General features: G+C 39.9%; 1 protein-coding gene across 3 annotated transcripts in view; it reads left to right on the forward strand.

Annotated features, from left to right (window-relative positions):
• The window catches only part of CCSER2 (coiled-coil serine rich protein 2), a 172,117-nt gene that overhangs the window by 91,578 nt on the left and 65,593 nt on the right, over positions 1–14,946 (forward strand). For all 3 annotated transcript variants that reach the window (XM_088472236.1, XM_088472237.1, XM_088472238.1), the window contains exon 4: positions 6,638–6,728. In XM_088472236.1, the coding sequence (XP_088328362.1) occupies positions 6,638–6,728 (91 nt within the window). The remainder of the gene's footprint in view (positions 1–6,637; positions 6,729–14,946) is intronic.

Raw genomic sequence — 14,946 nt, forward strand, 5'->3', positions numbered from 1 at the left:
GTCAAGATTAAGCCATGAGATGGCAGTAGTAGTAAGTGTTTTATAATCTTGCTGGTCTTGTTTGCATGCACTAGAAAACAGTGAGTGACCTAGGTTTCTATATTGGTGTCTTTTTGTTATTTGAATTGAATTGTATTTGTTAAAAACATCAGCAGTAACAATACTTCCATGTGCATCTGGCTAGCTCTTGCATTTCTCCAGTTACATTTTGTTATCCAAACAGTACAAAGGTTTTAGTGCTCCCGGAAGTCTGAATATTATACCGGCCTTAAATATAACATATACAGTACAGGTTGATTCTCCCATATCCAAATAGTCCGAAATACGGAATATTCCGAAATACGGAATCATTTTGGCATGACTGAGATAATGAAACATTTGCTTTTTGATGGTTCAGTGTACACAAACTTTGTCTAAGGCACAAATTATTAAAAATATTGTATAAAATTACCTTTGGGCTGTGTGTATAAGGTGTATATGAAACCTAAATGAATTTTATTTCTGTGCACAAACTTTGCTTGATCTACACAATTATTGAAAATATTGTATAAAATTACCTGCAGGCTGTGTGTATAAAGTGTGTATAAAGTGTTTATAACATATAAATGCATTATGTGTGTATATTGGGGTCCCATTCCCAAGATATTTCATTATTATATGCAAATATTCCAAAATACGTAATATTCTGTTATCCAAAATACCCCTGGTCCCAAGCATTTTGGATATGGGAGACTCAACCTGTACTAAAAAAATACTTTAATACATATGAGATGTACTAGTGGTTTGTCTAAAAAGAAAGATGAATGGTCTCTTAAATTTCTAAAAATAAAGATTAGTGGTCTGCATTGGACACGTGTTATGGTTCCCACACACATAGTGATCTGCACACGATCAGCCGATGTGTACGATTTCCCTTGAAACTCTCCCCGGCAGCTTGGCACACGATCTGCACACGATTTGGTGTCCAATCTTAATACGATCTCTCCTGCATCCAAACTTTCACAGTGCATCGTATTCCTAGATTGTCAGATCTGCCCTACTGCACGGCAGATCTGACGATGCGATGTGCGACCAGTGGGGACGTGCATGTGATCGTGAGTGGGGACTCACGATTTACTCAGGATTTGGCCATATTTTACACAATCTGTTGTCCCAATGTGTCGGCCAGATCGGGTAAAATATCACTATGTGTGTGGGCACCTTTACTTTGAAAATAGGAATGTAACAAAGTGAGGTGACTACTTTGCAACTCTTTCATGGGACAAAATACTACAATATTTATTTGCTACAATTACCTTTCTCCAACAATTTTTTTTAATATTTATAAGTGAGCATGCCTTTTTCCAAAGCTTTGCACTTGATTCAACTGCAGAATACTCAGGTCTGAAATGTAAAGCTGATATGGCGGATCTTCGTTTGTGGGAATGCTCTTCAATCAATTGCTTTTGGACCCAGGTTTAGAGATTTGCTAATGATCATTTAGTCAATTAACTCCTTACTGTACCGCAGAATAAGCGGTAATGGCCATTTTCCCTAGAGGTACCAAAATCAAAACAAAAGACTGTTATAAATTGTGTCCAGGTTATTCCTCCATTTCTGTCTCTGGAGAAATATTTTCATGGTTTTTTTGGAATGGATTTGTTGGAGGCCTCTTTGCAAAAGAAAAAATGAGAAACATGAGATTGTTCATTTTATTTTATTGAGACATTCCCCTTATACACAAAATGCCTGATGTACAGTAGAGGTGACTTTGCCGCCCCATCTTGTAAGTAACACAAATGTGCGCACATTGCTTGCCTTGTCCAGTGGTTTCCAAACTCAGTCCTCATGGCACCCTAACAGTCGAGGTTTTCAGGATATTCATACTTAAGCACATGTGATTTTATTAGTACCTCATTCAGTTTGAATATACCATATGTGCACAAGTATGGATATCTTTAAAACCTGGACTGTTGGGGTGCCTTGAGGACAGAGTTTAGGAACCCCTGGCCTAATTCTTTGCACTTTAATCTATACATTTTGGTAACTCAGAGGTTGGTGCCACTTCTTATTTCAACAAACATTTCAACAACTATGTGATGTATGAGTCTTTATTGAATTAATCCTGATACTTAATGGGTTCACCTGGTTAAGGCTGTATATATACTGTACGACTTGATGTAATTTTGCATATCTTATACTTAGGTGGTTAGTTACTGGCTGATGCATGTAATAGCACATCGGAATCACTATACAAAGTACTGGATTGTATACAATTTAATTTGTATAAATAGTGGCTCAAATCTATGTATCATAGTTGTGTATGCTTCTATAACTAAAAATGAGTTAAAACTTCATAATTATATTTCCATTGTGCGGTGTCATAATTTCAGAATACTGACACTTCCTTTGCACATATCTATAATTTTAGGAATTAAAGGCTACTCATATATGCAGAATATTGTGGTACATTTGAGTTACACTCCCTAGAAATCAGTGTTTTAAACACAGGCTTTCTGCGGGTTTTGTACTTGACATAGTTTGCTCACTTGAATAAAGATCTTCATTGAAAAGGGTGTATTAGTAAGTCTAGCAGCTTAATTGCATTTTTGACATTTTCTAAAAAGATTATGCAGCTTTTCTTGTTTGTGGCTTTGTACAATGCTTTATGATTTATTCATATGTTGTCTTCCATCGCTCGGTTCAACTGTTTTTACAATTTCTTTCCCCTTCATTCAGCACCCATAAAACATACTATTTTTTATTAATATAATTATTATATATTTTTATAATTGCAGGTAAAACTTAAGTAACAATAGAGTTTGACAGGAGCTGATTATTCTTGGAAGAATTCTTAGCATGTCTTCTTTTCACATTATTTGCCACAAATAAGATAAGACATTTTCAGTTGACACTTTTCAATTACACTTATGAGTCATGTACAAAGAAATAATCAAAGCCCTTATGTGGTGCTGGAATACGTCTTCATTTTGTGCTAAAACTCTACTTGGCTGACCTAATTAATATTGTTCCATATCCTGGCCACAAGCTGGCAGTATTGAGCAACTCAACCGATAATGCCGAATGTATGGCCCCGAAAGGCTGTAAAAATCAATAATGATCCTATGAATTGGAGTAGCATTCTCTGGCATATTGGAAAATGTGTTTAGAATGTGGCCTAACACACTAACTTGCTCAAGTGACTCAACAGGATTCTGGATGCTCCGCTTGAGTGCTGGACAACCTGATCCCATCCACTATGTGTAGCCTTTGGATACCGACACTGTCAATGAGCTGTTCGTCTGTGTAGCACAATGTTTTGCTAGTTTAAGATCTTAAACATTTAAATACACGTCTGTAGAATGCTGTCCACTTCTGCAACAATATAAATAAATGAAGTAGGTTATACTTACTAAATACTATTTGGAGGGGAAGGAGGGCTTTTCTCCTTTTAACTGCAACAAAAGATTGTGAACCTGTCTAAACGTTTGCTATGACAACAGTGTGCTCCTTGCCCCTCAGGCACAAATATTCTTTAGTGGTTATCAGGGCAGTAGGAAAATAGTGTCTGTTTTGGTCCATGCATTTCTTGTTTCACCAAACCATGATAGGAGGAAGATATAGAAGAATGAGTTAAGCTACAAAATTATTTATTTATGCATGTTTTCTATCCAAAATGTCTAATTTTGCCATTAAGCTATAATGTCCATGTCATCATTTAAAGCATGTACAGATTGTGGAAGTACTGTAGTAGCTCCATTATTATTATTAAAATAATGTCATTACTGACATGAACTGTGTGTTTCTGATCTTAAAGTAGGGAAAGCATTTGAGCATAAACTAAAGTGCTTCTTGTGTCAGATTGCCATCATCCCTGCAAGCCTTATGCAGTATTTATTTCGTAACACAATGAATAACATCCAACCTTTTGTGTCATTGAAGTAGAGCAGGCAGAAAAGTAAATTAGATTTTTAATCATTAGTTTGTGTTAAAATTAACATGAACTGCATTCTTGTTATTCTCCTTAGTGTTATTAGCAAAGCAATTGATGGTTTACAACAGCATATACTATGTATTAAAATTGTTATTAACAAAGCAAATGATGGTTTACAACAGCATATACTAGGTATTAAAAATGTTCCCTGCACTGCATTATTCCAATTGCTATGCTGCCTGTATGTACAGGAAATTAGGCTATAGATTTATTGCCTTACTTGAGGATAGTGATCTTAAAGTGACTTCGAATTAACTATACTTACAGAAGATGGAAGACCCTGGCTTAATCAGTAATCGGGGGGTGATAATAGGTGAGAAGCAGTAGAGATTTAAAATGCAATTCGCACCACTCAATACATCTGAAATATTATTTGATAGGAAGGTTGGTATTATAAAACACTGGAGCCACTATGGAGATTATTCCAAACAGTCCACTACTGTGAAACTGGGATTAGACCAGGGATGTTCAACATGCAGCCCTCCAGCTGCTGTAGAACTACACATCACAACATGTCCTGCCACAGTTTTGAAATTGGGGCATGCTGAAACTGTGGCAGGTCATGCTGTGGGACGTATGGTTCTACAGCAGCTGGAGGGCCACAAGTTGACTACAAGTTGAGCACCCACTAGGGTGCTTCACAAACCGTTTTGCCAGATGCATTTTGTGTCTGTTAATAAAGAATGATCCTAAAATCTATTGCGATGCGCAAATAAGGCTCAAAAGCCAGGTTTATATGACCATTATTTGTCAGTCTCAAAGGTTTCTCACATTTGCTGCCTGATTGAAATTCATAGACTATTTACTATGGTTATCTATTGGTCAGCGGAATTACTGCCACGCTAATAAATGAAATGAGACTGCAAGCAGTAGATACTTTTAGAGCCACACACTTTTTACAGTACATACTTTCTGTAATTAATGATATGCCTTACTGTGTACAGCTCAAAAGCTAAGCCAAGTTGCTGGAAAACTTGAGGTGATCACTGTACAGTCTCTGAATTCCACATTTGCTTCACCATTCTACAGAATGCAATTCCATACTGTATTCTTGAATTTGCATTCCTCAGTGTCTGGTACAGCTGCCGGCACTGGTGTGCTGGGTCTGATATCGCATCTGGCATTCAGGGCTGTAGTTTTTTATTTTTTATTATTTTTTTTTATTTTTTTAAAGCTGTTCACTGGTTCCTGCTGCAGGTCGCATAATACAGGTGCATGAGCGCAGCTATGATATAGATGTAAAGGTGCCATAACATGACCATGTTTATCACTAAGCCAATCTCATTCAAACTTGCTAGGCTTTTTAAAGGTGCTCTGAGCACAGATCTGTGCCAAAATATTAGGCTTATTACCTGGCATCCTTTTTCTGTGTTTTTGACATTCCTTCTGCCTGTTGATTTAGGTCTGATTCTTTTTGTTTGGTTCTGACCTGACCTGTCCTGTCATTACTTTGTTTGATCCATTTGGCTTATCAGCAGACCGCTAGTGTACCAGTCCTGGCTAGCCCTTCACTGCCACATAACATCTGCAGCCATGTCAGAGGGCCATGATCTGCTAGCTCTCCAGTGGCAAACCAGAAGCTCGTTGGACCCAACATCCCTGCTACTGTCCGGGCAGCTCATAAAACTGATAGTGATTGTGCCACGTCTCATTTTCCTCATTGGGTGGAGAATAATAGAAAATGGAGCTGCTTTTGGAGTGGGTTGCATGTATACAAGAAGTACATGTCTGCGATTTAGAAACATATGTATCTAGATACTCAAAGCTGGGAACAGGCAAAAAATCCTTTAATGCAATTAACTGTATAATACAGTGGAGATTTCTTTATATTGTTATGGTTTTCTATTAATATTAACAGCTGGTTTTAGAATGCTATGTTCTGTGATTGTAGCTATTTTCTTGTGTGTAACTATTGTCACCTATTATAGAATCTTACATTCAGACTGTTATATAAGGAATGTAACACAAATGGAGACCATAACATAATTTGCCCTCCAATTTCTCTCTCAACAATTGTATTTTTTTCCTTGGAAGTGAAAAGACAATTGCCTGCCTTGTTCCATTATACAGAACCTTGGGTGTATAAAAGTGACTATTGTACAAAGTCAGAAGCGATTGCTGAACAGACTAGTTGAATTAGCTCTTTAATGAGTTGCAGCGTTGTGTGTACTTTGGAGTGATTCACTTCAAATAGATCCTGACGAGCTGCACCAACAGCTGCTGAACATGTTACTTAAGTGTACACAAAATGGCTACCGAGAGCCATTTATTTTATTAGCTACAAATCAAACGCCTGCCTAGCAAATCCACATCTGGCTATTCATTTGTAACAGTGAGATCTCCACTGCAGTAACAGCAAATTGGTCAGTAAATCTGTACCACTAAAAACGGATGTTTTGCTTTATTCTCTTGTTAATGTTTGCTGTGCACATCATTTCACTGCTAGGCAGCAAATTGCAAGGTTGTCATTCTCCAGCTAACTGAAATTATATTTTTTAATATCTATGAATTGTTTTTACTGCTCTATGCTAACCCAAGATGCATCAGAGCGCTTTGCAAATCATACCATGCACATTACTGATTGAGGGAGGGGGTGGAGCAGAGCTCTAAAGTATTTAAAATCTATTTTTTTTTCTATTCTCATACATTTTTTCTTATAAACAGGACATTCTTAATAATCTTGACTCCTGTGATTTGGAAGATGATGATCTTATGTTGGATGCCGATTTACCAGAGGACACCACATGTGACCTGGGTTCGTATCGTACCAGTGACAAATAGCTTGCTAATTTTATCTTATTCTCAATGCACAGAATTTTAGTAGAGTTTGTGTTGCCCATTAATACCTTTTTGGGAGTTAGAATTAAATAATCTTAACTTGTAGTTAGGGTTGTTTTTTTATTTTTTATTTATTTTCATCTTATCTTTAAATATTCATTGACACATACATGGAGCTTTTTTAATTAGGTCTAATGGCTAAATTTACTAAACAGCAGTTTTGATGTCATTTAGGTCAGTGTCCTCCATTGATGGCGGTTTCTATGTCTAATTGACAGTATTTGCTAAAGGTCGGTTTTGATGTCTAAACTGAAACCCCCATTGATCCCCTGAATTTCTAAATGCAAGCTGCTGGGGACTGTTTACTTCAACAGCAGTTTTTAATGAAACCTCTGTGGAATAGAAGCTAAACAATAGATAAACACTACACAGATCATTTAAGGTCTATGCAGGTTTAATTGTTTTTAAAAATTTAGAAATGGTTAAATGTAAGCAAAAATCCACAGCCAGCTCTGAACCTATGAGCCTAGTCTGGTATTGGAAAATAGGGGGAAAAAAACTGCATTGGGTTATACCTATTTTCCTGTCTCCAGCACTAGGCTGACCCAGCCTGATTGGTTAACGCTATAGCGGCAATAGACACAGCATGGGATTCCCCCGCCATAGCCGTTTGTCAGCACAGGGCTGGAATCCCCCTCCTGAGGGACAGCCAGCTAGCTGAAAGCCCTGCTGGCGGTGGGTGTGGGGTTATTGGATAATACAGAGTTAATAATAATGAGATTTTTTTTACAAGTCCCAGAAAAGCCTGCCTTGGCATGGAGACATTTGTAGAATCACCAGTGCTAGACATTAAGGGCATGCTGGCACATGTTGTCTGCCTTTTAAAAAATAGTATTCTACACTTTTAAACATAACAAAGCCTGCACAGTGCTTCTCCCAAACTCACACCTGCAGTAGGCTGGTCTATTGTTTGGATGGGTTTTAGCGGTGGTTTTGCAGTGGTTTTCAAAACTATTAATCCAGGGTTTCTATTCTATTCTTTTCTTTTTACGGTGTAAAACATTGATGGTGCTCTGATTTCAGTACTCAACAAAATGTAAAAAATCTTCTGTATTTGCTCGTGAATGTGTTTTCTCCTAATTTAGGATACTGAGTCCAGTGGAAAAATCAGATTTTCTCGATCACGTCACATTTATTAGATATACACAAATGGCAAAAGCGGTAATCGCTATAACTAAAAAAAAGTAAAATAAGTGAAAATTTCAATTAATCTTTCAATTGAAATATTCTCTTCATATTAATTTATAAAATACTAATAAAACTACAGAAACACTTAAAAACTGCAGAAAGAAAACTTCAGAAACCACAATCCAAATTGGCCATAATGTAATTTTTAATTAAAGATAACATTTAAAGTCACTTTGCTTTAGGGAAATAGGGTGTTGACGCTTTACGTTTGTACAGTGTCTCATTGGTCTCTATAAAAAGGAACCAGCAGTAGTCCCCCATCATTGCAGGGTCCCAGTGTCCTTGGAAGCGATGCTCCATTATCAAAATATCTTGGTGAAATTGTTTCCCCTGTTCATCACTTATGCTGCCCATCCACTAGAAGACAGGCAAAAGACTACACAATTATGACATTGTAATCGTGCAGTTGTTTGTCAGTCTGTGATGAGCCTGCACTGAACGAGCAGTCATTCAGTGTAGGCTCATCAATCATCTGCAAACATACTCAACATGACGTTATCGTCACGTCGACCAGCAAGTTTGCCCGATCATAGATGTCTAAAACGACCAGCGGGAGCGCGCATTGCTGGTCATTTTAGAGATTTTAGTGAACAATTTGCAAACCATTAATGAACGATATCGTTATCATTCAATTGCTCAATTTAATCGCCGAGTGGATGGGCAGCTTTAAACTACCCAGGTTGTCAGAAAAAAGTCTAGATGGGAATGTAAAAAGTGAATTTTAAGTGACATTCTACCACCCATATTCTTGTAGTTCTCTAATAGTTCATTCACGATGGAGACGTAGTTTTCCTCTTTTCTGTTCGTTAAGAATCATAGTAGCCCTGAAAGCTGACCATGCAGCAGACTCACTTTCCGTCAATTTAGTCTTAAATATTTAATCTAGTGTTCCCGCTAGGCTGTTTTAGCGGGGCGCGGCGCCCTGCCCTCCTTCTGGAGGGCAAAAAGCGCCCTGCCCTAACAGCCTGCGGGAGCCGTTCTCACCCGCGGGACGCAGTGTCCCGCGGGTGGACACACATGCGGTGACCCGGTCACCGCCGGGGAATAGACGCCGGGCACATGCGCCCGGCGTCTATTCTCCCTTTCTGCAGCGCTTGGGGGCTGCCCGGCATGTCCGTAAGCGCCGGGCACGCCCCCAAGTATGACGAAAAGGGGACGCGTCTTATAGACACGCCCCCTTTTCGTAACCACGCCCCCTTTTCGGACGCGCGCACACAACATTGCCCTCTCTAGCTCCGGCGCCCTGCCTGCCGCCGGAGCTAGAGGGAACACTATAATCCGTCAGCAGTTTCCTTATTTGGAGGCCAACAAATATGCCTTCTTGTAGCTTTGCTGCACTTATCTTCGGAAACTTTTCCTTCAGATAACTGAAAACCTTTCCTTCTTTATCTAGAGCTTTCACAAAATTATTCATTAGGCCCAACTTAATGTGAAGCGGAGGTAAAATAATTTTATGCTGCTCAACCATTAAACTGTACTTGACATTTTTCTCTCCAGCAACATAGGTTTCTCTCTGGGCCACTTCTTTGTGATATAGTGATTTTTAGTGTCTCTACTGTAACATAAATACAGAAAACAGCAGTACTTTGTTGTGACATAAAGGTAGTTGTTAAGTTTGCAAGGTGGATTCACAAAGATTCCATCCGTGATCCTTATATTTCATTCTCTCGAACAATGCAGCCATACATTCATGTCAATGCATATAGGCCAGAGGCACTGAATGGAGTTTGTTCCCATTATGGAGTAACACTGCTTTCAGATTACTTTTCGAGGAATCGATAAACACTCGCTGTCACGGTCCTGCGGAACCGATTCTCCAGATACGCCAATCTGAGAATCGCCGCTCGTGACTTTTACAGGTTACCTCAGCACGTGTGGTTAATAAACCGGGTAACTACCACCAGCAGAAGAAAACTGTAATGCTAAAGCATAAGGTGAGCTTCTGCTCCCACCTGCACACACAATTATCAATACTTACAAAAATAGGTAACATGAGCCATATGAGGCCTTAGGTCATAAAAACACAGGTCCAGAACTAGAATGAATGTTTAATTCAAGAATATCTTCAAAGCTTAGTTACAAAAAATACAATGATAATAATGTTAAAAAGGAATCACACAATTACTCGCAAGTTCAAAAATAAATAAAAAGGAAGAAACAAACCACTCGGACCTTGTCGACTTAAGTGTTTCTGGGATGGGACCGTCCTTTCGATATCCCCACGCAGAATGAACACTGAACTACCAGTGTGTCACATTTTTATGCCTGCTTCTCCAGGCACCCCCCCTCGCCCTCCTCCCTGGGGTGATTTAACCATTTTCACCTCAGAGTGTATTGTCCAGCTGGCTAAAGCTATAGGGTCTCTCTGTCAAGTGAGCAGGGGTTCTTTTAATTATACATTCAGCTCTTTTAGAAGTGGAGAAGTTTTGGGATCACAGACTTGTCTCAATAAACACACACACTGATCAGGTGAGGGAATACACACCTCTGCAGACTGAGTGTCTGTTGGTATAAACAACCACTCTTTGATCTCTGGGCCTGATTCAGAGCCGGACGCTCTGACAGAGCACTCGCTCTGAATCAGGGCCAGCCTTCTGTTTTTTTTACAGCGGCCTCCTGGCCGCTCGCATAGCTGTGGGTGACCACCCACAGCTATAGCGAGCGGCCAGGAAGATGGTCGCGATGGTCAAGACCATCGCGACCATCGGGCTTGCGACGAGACTCTCGTTGCCGCAAGCCCCAGAGTGCTCACTTGTGATATCAGTGGGGCCGGCCCCAGACGGTATGGGAACGCCTCCGCAGCCATGCCCCCGGCCCGCTCACTCAACATCGACAGCACGCACCCTTTGGTACGAGACCCCGGAGCGACGGTTTGCCCGTCGCTATCCCGGTCCCGCGCATGCGCACGATGGAGCCGGCTCCGTCGTGCGCATGCGCACTGGGCCACCATCGACCCGCTTGCGAACGCATAGCGCTCGCGAGCGGGTTTGAATCAGGCCCTCTGTTCCTAAACTGTACACAGAGTTCTTATTGACTTAAGCTGGCCACACACATAGCGATATTTTACTCGATCTGGCCTATTCCAACACATTGGAATGACAGATCGTGTAAAATATGGCCAAATTGAGAGTAAATCGTGAGTCCCCACTCACCATCATGATGCGATGCGCATCCCCGCTGGTCGCACATCACATTGTCAGATTTGCCGTGCAGTAGGGCAGATCTGACAATCTTGGACACAACGCACTGGAAAAAAAAAGTTAAGATGCAAGATAGATCTTAATCAGATTGGATGCTTTTTACTCTAAATTGTGTGTAGGACTACCGGGGAGCTGAGCCCGGGGAGAGTTCAGGGGAAATAGCACACATCGTTGGATCGTGTGCAGATCACGATGTGTATGGGCACCTTTAAGGTACGTACACACGGTCCGATATGTCAGATGAACGATTTACCAATGATTTACCAACGATTTGATCAACGATTTGAACGATTTCTTACTGCATTAAAATGAATGGAATCGTCCAAATCTGACTGCAAACACATCAGATGTCAGATATCGTTATCTGACCATCGGGAACGCGCATCGTTCATCTGACAAACATGTCATATTTCAGATTTTCCTTCGGATATGAACGACTGACCGATTTTTAAGATCTGAAGGAAAATCTGACCGTGTGTATGCACCATTAGTTTAGCAAGAGCCTGGTCAGATGTCTTGTAATTTCCAGGGACATCTTTCTTATGTGCCATAAACAAATGGACATTTATGGCTTGGCAGGAAGACAGAATTTCCTATAAGCTCTCTTTCAACCTTTTGCTGTTCATCTTCAAAGGCTTGTCTTCTTCTACACACAAATAACATTACATATACATTTACAAGGGAAAGTGACATGTTTATGCTGACATGTGCAGTTCAGCCCATGCGGATGCGAAATCCGCTTTTTCCACCACAGTCTCCATTCACTAGTATTGTGCAGAACAGCAAACTTAATAAACCAATAATATCAGTACACATACACATAAAATTTTCTTTTAAAAAATGTGGCCAAAAAAGGTTTCTTGCTCCTAAACTTGAAATTGTCGTACCTGGAGCCAGAAGGTTCCACTGTTGCAGCCTAGAAACCAAAAGTCACAAACCAAATTATTTAATATCCTCCTGTTCTCTGATGTGAGGTGATTTGTCTTCAGTTTTGGGTTGATACTCTGCCATAATTTCTGTGTCTTCTGACTCACTTTCCTCTGATGTCCCCAATTCACTTGTACCACTCATGAGTTATAGGAACAGGCAGGCCATGAGGCACAGGTTTTAGCTCTGAAGACACTTCGGGATATTGTATAGTGTGCTTAGTACTACTGGAATGCCCAGTAGTACTAGTTATACAAAAATAACTGGTCCTTAGGCTCACGCCATACCATTGGGACAGTGAACGGCATCATACAGCGATTTTCTTTCAACCATTTTGTCAGATTAGGTGTGCAGGTTATGCAAGAAATATGGCGTGCCGAGATTTAATCCTGGTCACCAAGAGCACGGTCAAAGTACAATTTATAAACCTTTTTTAAGGTGCTAATAGGCTTTCTTTGACTTTTTGGTGTGAACTTACCGCATACATAACAAAAGTTATCATTATGGTTTACATACCCACCAATTTAGGCAGCTGCAATTACTTTGTATGTGCTTATAAACAGCGCAAAATATGTACTCACAATGATACGAAATAACGAACACAAGAAAAGAATACCGCTGATTAAAATGAAGAAATTAAAACAAAGGTAAAATCGTCACTTGCACTGGTCACTGCCAGTGGTGTGAAGGCCATGTAGCTCCTTATGGTGGTCAATAAGAGTGCTGGGACACAGCAGCCCCAACGCATCCCACTGTGAGAACACCCCCTAGTTACTGATGGTCATGGTGCAGTCCGGTGAGCTTCCTGCTTACTTCCCCCTCTGCATGTAGGCTGGGAGCTGAGACAGGAGCCAGCAAGCAACATGGCATCCAGCGCTAAAAGGAGGGTTCTGCATCAGGACCAGCACATGGTGAAAAATGAGGAAGATGAGGAGGGGGTTTCTGTGGACATAAAGGATGAGGAGTCTGGGCAGGTTGCGTACCCCATATCACAGACAGAAGGGAGTCTTGGCGAGCACTCAATGTGACTAATATTACTTTCTATTTTGTATTTACATTTTTCTCAATATCTCAAAAACCTTACACAATAATATTTTTTTAATCTTATTTTTGGATTCTACACACAAAATGACACAGAAATTAATATATAGTCAAATGCAAAATAGCTGAGTAGTGTTTTCAATTCTGCTCTATTTTAAGTGTGTTTTCTTGGCGGTTTTGGCCTTAGTAAATCGGCAGATAGTAAAACCACCGCCAAACTGCCAGGATTTAGAAACCGCCGCTTTGTAACTTTCGCCCTAATTGTCATTTACTTTAAATTTTACTCTGCATAAAAACTTATTGAAGCTATTATGTGACTTTGAACAGACCAAATAATTTGTTATACATCTTTCAGTGAAGTGACATAAATGGCAGCTTCCATTCTTGTTGCAATAGGATGCAGTTAAATCACAACCAACCTTGCACCTATGCTCCTTGTTTGTTTCTACTTGCGTCCCATACTATTGCAAGTAACCAGATTTGTGCCAAGCCATACATTGGTACCTCTTGGCTGTCCAATAGAGTCTGATGAAACACTGGGAAATGGTAGAATATCCGTTTGACTTTTGAAACCAATGGACTGGATTCATTTAGACACGAGCTGGTGTTGAGCATTTTTCAGCTAGTTAGGGTAGGTTCATACTGCTTTCTCCTCCATAAGTTGTGAGCAATATCAGTCTTCTGTGACGTAACACACGAAACTCCCGGAAGCTTGCAGCTTCTACGTCTAATTGAATCTGGCCCAAAACATTTGTTATATGTAGTCTCTCTCATTTCAAGAAGACCTCTGGGAAAGCATATTTTGGTTGAATTTGAAAGTAAGTTGTTTTCCAGTAAAGTGTTAATTTAGCTGTTGCATTCCTGTATCTATATTTATTATTACATTGCTTTGCTGAGATTAAATTAAACCTCACATATAGACTACACAACAAGTACAGCTATGTAATAACTTTTGTATGATGTATTTCTGAATCAAAAACTAAAAAGTAAAATGTATACATTTCAGTTCCCGTATTTTATTTTTATGTAACAAGCTATACATTCCTTTTGTTGTACAATTTATATGCTCAGTGTGAGTTCAGAACTCACCGTATGGCCTGTTCTTACTACTTCATTAGTAAGAATTGCGTATACCTCACACTTAAAAAAAAAAGAGATATCAGTTCTAAAGTGATTGAACATGCCACAGTGATCCAATGAATGCAGTCCCTATTTATCTCTGTAAAATGTTTTAAAAACAACTTATTAAACCTCCCTTAGCAGCAAAGAAAAATGAATGAGTGTTTTAGGCATGTTCTTTGCACCCAGAGTAGGACTCTGCATGAAGAGTCTTGCTTCGTGTCGTTAACCTATTCATCGCTGAGATCCTGTACTGTAGGAATGTGCACATTGCCTACAACAGACAATCCCATCAGTATTTATTCTCCTCCAGTGCAGGATAATGTTAATATTTTTATTTGCTTACATTCCTATTGATATCGAGCAAGGCAGACTAGGAATCTTGTGGGTAAAAGTGAAAGCTGTGCCTGCAGAGGCCGTCCCGCATCAAGCTTGTCTGACTTCAGAGGTGCTGCTATTTAAAGACTCCAATCTAGTGTGTTAGCTATGCCAGTGGTTAGCTACAGCTAGAGTTTTGAAGTCATGGGACAAAACTGGGCCGTATTCCCAGCCACACTGAGGGTGGGAATTCAGTAGGAAGGAAGGCCTATTTGTTTAAATGTCTTGTATGCAACAGTGCAGGAGTCGGCAGGAAAATGACACAATGCTTCCCTTGTGCAG

This window comes from Taudactylus pleione, unplaced genomic scaffold (genome assembly GCF_031769625.1).
Source record: "Taudactylus pleione unplaced genomic scaffold, aTauple2 ptg000121l, whole genome shotgun sequence".
NCBI lineage: Eukaryota > Metazoa > Chordata > Amphibia > Anura > Myobatrachidae > Taudactylus > Taudactylus pleione.